This window comes from Helianthus annuus, chromosome 17, assembly GCF_002127325.2.
Source record: "Helianthus annuus cultivar XRQ/B chromosome 17, HanXRQr2.0-SUNRISE, whole genome shotgun sequence".
Classification (NCBI taxonomy): Eukaryota; Viridiplantae; Streptophyta; class Magnoliopsida; order Asterales; family Asteraceae; genus Helianthus; species Helianthus annuus.
This window is the reverse complement of record NC_035449.2, coordinates 54,184,757-54,192,876: the sequence shown is the minus strand read 5'-3', so window position 1 is coordinate 54,192,876 and position 8,120 is coordinate 54,184,757. Positions and strand designations below refer to the sequence as shown.

At 35.5% G+C, this 8,120-nt stretch overlaps 2 protein-coding genes across 2 annotated transcripts; both read right to left on the bottom strand.

The window, feature by feature from the left end:
* Positions 1-2,793: 2,793 nt before the first annotated feature.
* LOC118488834 lies at positions 2,794-6,483 on the bottom strand. Its single transcript, XM_035986219.1, has 3 exons — positions 6,292-6,483; positions 3,159-3,623; positions 2,794-3,078 (listed from the first exon to the last, which is right to left on the bottom strand). The coding sequence occupies exons 1-3, from the start codon at positions 6,481-6,483 to the stop codon at positions 3,070-3,072; spliced, it is 666 nt and encodes a 221-aa protein (XP_035842112.1). The 3' UTR covers positions 2,794-3,069.
* Positions 6,484-7,252: 769 nt separating this feature from the next.
* LOC110923270 (auxin-responsive protein SAUR36) lies at positions 7,253-7,759 on the bottom strand. The gene has a single exon (XM_022167415.2). The coding sequence runs from the start codon at positions 7,757-7,759 to the stop codon at positions 7,253-7,255; it is 507 nt and encodes a 168-aa protein (XP_022023107.1).
* Positions 7,760-8,120: the final 361 nt, after the last annotated feature.

The following is an 8,120-nucleotide window of genomic DNA, read 5'->3' as shown; positions in this document are numbered from 1 at the left end:
ATAATGACCAGAGAGGGGTAGTCAGCGGTGAACATGATCAACCGGAATCAACAGTGGTAAATCAGGGGGTAGGGTGCGTAGAGAGAGAGAAGAGAGAGAGAGGGAGGAGGGGGCGGTGGTGGTGGTGCTATATAGAGAGAGAGAGAGCTGATTATTTTAATCTGGGTTTTATTGCTAAAAAAATGAAATTAAAAAAATGACCAAAATGCCCCTGCACTAAAGGACAAAATAGGCAGCTTTCAATAGTAAAAAAAGGGGGGTTTTGGATTTTGGACTAAAATGGCAACAAAATGCAAACCACATGGACCCAGATGTAAAAAGTTTGAAATTTGGACTAAAATGGCAAAAGTGCCCAAACCACAGAAACCAAAATGACAGTTTACTCAACTGTAAAATAAACATCTGTATTATGACTCGTATGTATCTAAAGTATTTATCAAAACAGTATTATTATTAAAAAATAATAATAAAGGAGAATATAAGATGCACAAACCATCCATTTGTTCCACCACCAAATCATTTGTCCCATTGATTGCAAAATCCTAGAAGTTCATACAGGTATCGAATTAAAGTTTTAGAAGATACAACCGACCATTAGGTACAGCTCAACCATTTTGGTGATCTAAAGCAAAGTAAAAACTAGAGGTCTTTTCCCTAAAAAAATGAGTAAATTGCAATTGCTGCCCAAATACAATACTTCATATGCATCGCACCTACAAACCTGCTATACATCAATAATATCCATCGCAACTCAGCCCAAATATCATATATAATTATTACTAATTTTTTTAAAGTTGGAGGCTTTGTTTATTTGGAGGACCAAAGCCCAAGCCTAAAAATACTTGGGCTTGGGCTGGCCCTGCGGACCATAGTTTTGATATATGATAGGAAAATGTTTTTTTATCTGTGTTTTACAACATCAACAACAACAATCTATAATAGTTACAAACAACACAAATAATAGTAGTTAAGTCTATTTATGAATTAACAATCTATAAATTTTTCATATAATCCTTGTCGATCAAGTTTTATGGAAAATTATATTATAAAAAATGTTGATGAAACTAATAATAGTAGGTCGTAACTTTAGAGAACTTAAAAATATAAATAAAACATTAGAAAAGTTAAAAATATAAATAAATCATGTTTTAAATAACTTTGGGAGTTTTTTAAGTTATCACAAAACTAAAAGACCCCATGTCCACATGCTCTCTGTAGTTTTGACAACTAAGGTTGTTGGGGGTGTAAGCGGTGAGGGGTGCGGTGACCGCGCGGGCATACTGTCGTCGACTCCATTGGAGAGCGGTGAATAATGTCAAACAGAGAATAGTCATCGCAAAGAATGCATGCTTTTTTTCTACCGTTGTTCCTCTCCAATTGACTACTCCCCACGAGGAGAGCAGCCCTTACGTTTGAGGCAAAATGAAGAGTAGAGAGGGGAGTTAACATAGCATGTTGTGATTGGCTGTGATGAAGAAGCTATCACTCCCCACGAGGGGAGCATCCCTTACACCCTAAATAGAGAAGAAAAAAGTGATGAGATTTAACGGTGTTTGAACTAGCTCCGAGCAGGTACTTTTTGAGTCATTTTACATGTGATCACTTATTTATTCTTTTTTAAAGTTTACCATATACTAATCACATCAATTATTTATAAACCAATAGGATTTACTCATACGTCGGACAATACGAAAAAAATTTGTACGGTATCAGTTTGATTCGTTAAAGTAAAACTACTGAATATCGATTCTGATAATACTGACATCAGGGCCAAAATAGGTATGGGTTTGGTATGTCATGTTAACAGCATTCACCGTCGGTTATGATAAAAAATAAACACTAACTTGAATACAACTATATCTTCAACAATATTTATACAGGAATGTTAAGAAAAAAATCTAAACACAACCAATTCGGTCGGTATGGTTTGTATCGGCACTCGGTAATAGCAACCAATATATAAAAGTCAAAAAAAAAAAAATGCACTATGCCAAAAGATATTGACATGTGTTTTACATCTATTGATAATAGCAACAAATACTCGTACCAGTTCCGATAATATCGATACCAGTACTTACATTATTCGGATGATATTAGTTGAATTTTCACGGCACCGTACGGTACAGCCAGTCACTATAACATACAACTTTGTTTTAAATTAACTTTATTTGTATTGGAATGTTGAGAAAAAATTAAGTACAACTGTGTATTCAGTTTTTTTTTTAAATAAAAAGTTAAGAAATGCAAATTATTAAAGAATAAACAAATCAAATGAGAAACAACTGGCTTAAAAACGTATATATAATTTATAATATAACGAGTGAAATTGAAACTTAAATATTTTAAGTCCTAACCCTCTCCATTGAACAATTATTCTCACCTTCTTAGTAATTAAAAATTGATATAAAATGTGGAGTTAATTGTCCGGATAGTTCCTGTGGTTTGCCATTTTTTCACATTTAGTTTCCACCTTTTCAAAATAGCATGTTTGCTCCCTTTGGTTTAACAAATTGTTATTCGGATACTCCCTACACTAGATGGGTATTAACTTTTGGTGTTAAATGAGTGTGAAATGATCAAAATGCCTTTACTAATAAATAAAACACAAGAAAACAAACCCACCCCCACCCCCTTCTCTCTGCTTCTTTCCCTAGAACACCATGAACGGCCATAACCACCACCTGCAAACCTCCAAACACACACACATACGCATGAAATAAGGAGTCACCAAAAAATCGGGGTAAATTACATTTTTCGTCCTTTATGTTTGTAGCGGGTTGCAATGGATGACCTTTAACTTTAATAATTATAGTCACAGTCCTTTATTTGCAAAACCTGTTACACCTTAGGTCCTTTAATCCTAACCTGGTTACAACTTTCAGTTAAGTAAGGTCATGTGCAACCCATGTGAGGGCAAATCAGTCATTTAATAATATATATATACATATATATATATATATGTATATATATATAATATCATATATATTCACCAAAGCACACTCTGTCTCTTCAAACTAGTCTCCATGGGATATCATCACTTTCCTAGCATCCACACATTCTTCTTCCACTTCAATTCATCTGGTAATTCCATTAATAACGTCTTCTTCAAATGTATCTATTTCTAGAGTAGAGAATGGCACAAAGACAAAAAATCATACCTCTAAATGTCCAGAAGAAGTGATATCTAGAACCGGGAATCCTTGTCGAACATCCCTATTAATGGTTCTACATAAAACAGCAAGCATGCAACAGGTGTGATTTGCAGTTCCTTGAGCATGAAACACCTTCAATACATCAAGTCTAGAGATCTGTGAATCGAGCCCTAATTTAGGATGGATGCTGTTCAAATCCAAATCGCGAGAGGAATTTGAAGGAATCTGAAGGAATCGAAGGGAGATCTGCGAATCGAGCCCTAATTCATCTGGTAATTCCGATAGGGTTTTGAGTTGGGGTTTTGTGAGGGGGTGTGGTGGAGATACGGTGGTGGGTGGTGAAGATATGGTGGTGGGTTGGATGGAGAGGATGGTTGTGGGAGTGATATGTAGAGAGAGAGAGAGGGGGGGAGGTGTGTACAGTGGAGAGAGAGACTTCAGACTAGGGAGATGATGATGATGATTATTTAGCTTTACAATTTTTATATAACTTTTTAAATTTTGATAGTTTTTTTTATTAAATGAATGTATTGCCCTCACATGTATTGTACATGACCTTACCTAACTGAAAGTTTTAACCAGGTTAGGGTCAAAGGACCTAAGGTGTAACAGGTTTTGCAAATAAAGGACTGTGACTATAATTATTAAAGTTAAAGGTCATCCATTGCAACCCGCTACAAACATAAAGGACGAAAAATGTAATTTACCCAAAAAATCGCCATTACAAGAACCTGTGTTGAATGCTAACCACAACAATCAATCCCCCACAACAACACCAATGAAGAAACCAAAATCCAAACAAGTACCTATACAGAGCCGCAACACCGAGGTTCAAGAAATCCAAGTACTTGAAAAATGGATCGAATTTGGAAAACCAGAATCCGGTTCAAATCCGTTATCTCTCCCTCCGCTTCCCGCCAAATCTCTGATCGGGCGAATTGATGAGAACACGTACTCACAGTACGCAGGGTGTACGAAGTTCTAGCAACTTTCGATATCGAAGAATTTGAAAGATGGATTGAGGCGAGCTGGTTATAAGAATATGACGAATATTAAGAGGGCTTCGTTTCCTCATTCGCTTTGTGGGCGGGATATACTTGGTGTGGCAAAAACTGGCTCTGGAAAAACCCTAGCTTTTATTATTCCTGTAAGTTTCTGTTTTTCAGGTTCTTGTAAAGGAGATTTTCCGGTGACTCCTTTCTTGTGTGTGTGTGTGTGTGTTTGGAGGTTTGCAGGTGGTAGTTATGGCCGTTCATGGTGTTCCACGGTAAGAAGCAGATAGAAGGGGGTGGGGTGGGTTTGTTTTTTTATGTTTTATTTATTAGTAAGGGTATTTCACCCACTTAACACCAAAAGTTATCCCCTATCTAGTGTAGGGCTATCCGAGTAACAATTTGTTGAACCACAGGGAGCAAACATTCTATTTTAAAAAGGTATGGACTAAACGTGAAAAAATTACAAACCACAGGGACTATACGGGCAATTAACTCTAAGATTTGATAGAAGGATACAATTGATAATTGATAAATAACAACAGAAAGTTTGTAAATACAACGAAAATATATAAACATAAATCAAACCGAATAGGCAAATAAAGACAAATTAAGAAGATATTTAATAATTGAGTGATGTAAAACCATTAAAACAAATTTTACGTCTATAACCAAAACTTGCCTGAATATCGCACATTAATATCTAAGTTATTTTGTGTTTATAAACAGGAGTCAAAGAATGTTGCACGTGTTTTCTCAATGTGTTCTTCATGTTACTAACAAGAGTTGCAAAGGTCTTTTTTTTTAAGAGTTAAATGCCATTTTAGTCCCTGTGGTTTGGGCCATTTTGTCAGTTTAGTCCAAAGGTTTTATTTTTAATCTGTGGATCCAAAAAGGTTTCACAGTTGCCATTTTAGTCCACTTGGTTAACTTCATCCATTTTTTCTGTTAACGAGAAGGCCAATTTGGTCATTTTGTATGTAATTCTCTTAACTAAAAGGGCAATTCAGCCATATAAAATGACCGAATTGGCCTTCTCGTTAACAGAAAAAAATGGATGAAGTTAACCCAGTGGACTAAAATGGCAACTGTGAAAACTTTTTGGACCCACAGGTTAAAAATGAAACCTTTGGACTAAACTGGCAAAATAGCCTAAACCACAGGGACTAAAATGACATTTAACTCTTTTTTTAATTTCTTTTTCGTATACGGGAACCAAACCAGGGATGCCTTTTACATAACGAAAAAATCATTAAACTTATATTAAACTTTGGGCTTTAATAGAGCCGAGCCGAGTTAGGTTAAGCTCGAGCTCGAACTTAAACGAGCCAGTTCGACTCAACTTGTTTATTTTATCGAACTTGAGTTTGGCACATAAAATGTTCAAGCCATCTCGAGCCGGCTCGTTAATTTTTTATTTTTTAATATTTCTATTTTTTATTTTACAAATATTGATAACATAAAAAAATAAACATATATCTATATGTGTAATTTTTTTTTCATTTTACTAATATTTTAAAGAACAAAAGACATATTAAAAGTATTGTGTGTATAATTTTAGTTTATTTTTTTCATATTTTTATATGTTATTGATTAATTAAACTTAGAATATTAACTTTTCACTCTCCTCACACATATTTTTTACTTTAATACATTTAAAACTAAAACTAATCTATATAATAGAATAATTTGATCCGGGTCACGAGCCAAGCCAAACCTAGCTTGAGCTCGGCTCATTTACAGATTAAGCCGAGCCAAAACAGCTCGTTTACAAATCTATATGAGGTTGTGCGAGCTTAACAATTTTGGTCTAACATTCCTATCTGAGTGTCGTGGGCATTGGCATACACAAGTTCAAATTTCCCAATGTGTAAGGTAAAACCTAAGTAATTACCAATCAACTTAGTTCGTTTATAGACCCTTAAGTATTTGATCAACCAATTATCTAGGACAAAACACATCGTTTCTCCTTTTAATTTTTATATCTAAACTACCCCTCTTTGATGTAAAACCTAAGTAATTACCAATCAACTTAGTTCGTTTATAGACCCTTAAGTATTTGATCAACCAATTATCTAGGACAAAACACATCGTTTCTCCTTTTAATTTTTATATCTAAACTACCCAACCTTGATAACAAAAATTACTTTAGCCGTAGCTTTATATCTAAACTTCCCAACTTTGAGCATAAAAATTACTTTAGCCATTAAAACTTCATGTTTGTAAAAAAAAACTAACATGATCATTCTACCGGTCCACATGAGATTCATGGAATCCTTATCCTCATGATTAGACTTAAGTGGAGGTGATTCAGTCACCGGTACAAGACTTTGAACCATTCTTTTATGTTTTATAGTGTTAAGATATGAAAAATCCATCTTTTTCATATTAAACCACATCCAGTTAAATCTAAATGAAACCCTATCACTCTATCACAAAACACACACCACTCCTTTCTTCTTTAGCCCAACGAATCTCTCTCTTCATTTCCATCTTTGACATCGTCACCCCTCCCATTTCCATGTTTACGGACCAAGGCAACTGAAAAGCTGACCTCGCCTCATCGGTTTTATACAAAAGATTCCCTTGATCCCATTTTTTTTTTTGGGATACCCCTAATATTTTGAGCTAGATCCATGGCTCGCCTAGAGGGGAATCAACCGCTTAACACTTACCAGTTAACAGTACCCCACCCGCGTGCTTATATTTATATTTTATACGAAAATAATAAATTGTTTTTTATACCAATCACCTCTTATTTTATATCTCATGATAATAGATATACTACTACAAGGGGTGGTCCATCGGCAAAATCAAGCCTTTAAACACATTGAGGGGAAGATATTGAGTTCAAAACCAACAAACGACAGGGATTAAAAACAAATTTTCCCGTTAAAAAAACTAGATATACTACTATTATTATTTACTGCTACCACCAAACTGTCAATATATAAAAGAAAGAGAAAATTCAAATATATACAACTAAGCAAAAAAAAGATGGAAAGACATTCGAGTTTAGCAACCTCACAATGATCACTATCTCAATAATCAATATTGTTATATTGGTCCTAACTAGACTTTTCGAATTTTGACAATTCACACCACCACTCACAAAGTAAGCCGCCAGCTCCGCCGTGAACGGAACCTATCGCCACCACAACCACCAGCAGCGTTAATTTTAGTCTTCACATTCTCAAACTCAGATATACGGCAAGGTACATGAATCCCACCATCATAATTAAACCCATAAACCTTCTCAGTTTCCCTTAACAAATCCCCAAATAACGGATGATTAAAATAAATAACCGGCACCAAAACCCTACGTGCATCATGTTCCTTTTCACCAACGTACACTGCCAAATGCCCTTTTGGAACCGGATTCTTAATCTTTTCTTTCGTCCCGAGTCGAATGTAACTCGAACTCTTGCGAAAACATATGTCTTTCGCGCTTTTCTTCAACGAACACGCGAACCCACGAAGCTTGGACATGGCTCGGGCTGTGTAGCTGGGCTTGTTTAATCTTAGGTAAGTTGAATCTTTTCGTCGTCGATGAAGTCCCCATCCGACGAGCTTTACGAGCTTGTGACCGATTCTAAAACCTCTAATCCGTTGCATGTCTGATAAAATGAAAAGGGTTTTGTGGGATTTTGATGACTTGAAATGGGTTGGTTTTAGAATTGTTAATGAGAATGAATTCAGGTGATGTGTTTATATGGTGGGTAGTGGGAGATTCTAACGGGTATGTGGGGCGACATAAGTGGGGTGCGGTCGGTAGATGGTCTGGTGGGATTTGGAAGCACGGAATTAATTAAAACAGAAAACGAAATAAACTAAACAAACTAGAAATGTCAATCCTCGGCACGTATGCCATTGTGGCTTCCTGGAAATGTCTTGATGGTTTTATTTTCAAACTCTTTTTTTCTGGTCAAACTAATTTCACTCTTATTTGCGTACTTAAACAATTGGAATTGAGTTT

Coding starts and splice junctions, on each gene's coding strand:
- LOC118488834 (XM_035986219.1), bottom strand. CDS start 6,483: ATGGTTCAAAGTCTTGTACCGGTGACTGAATCACCTCCACTTAAGTCT. Junction 3,624..6,291: donor GATATAAAGCTACGGCTAAA/GTAATTTTTGTT, acceptor AAAATTGTAAAG/CTAAATAATCATCATCATCA.
- LOC110923270 (XM_022167415.2), bottom strand. CDS start 7,759: ATGCAACGGATTAGAGGTTTTAGAATCGGTCACAAGCTCGTAAAGCTC.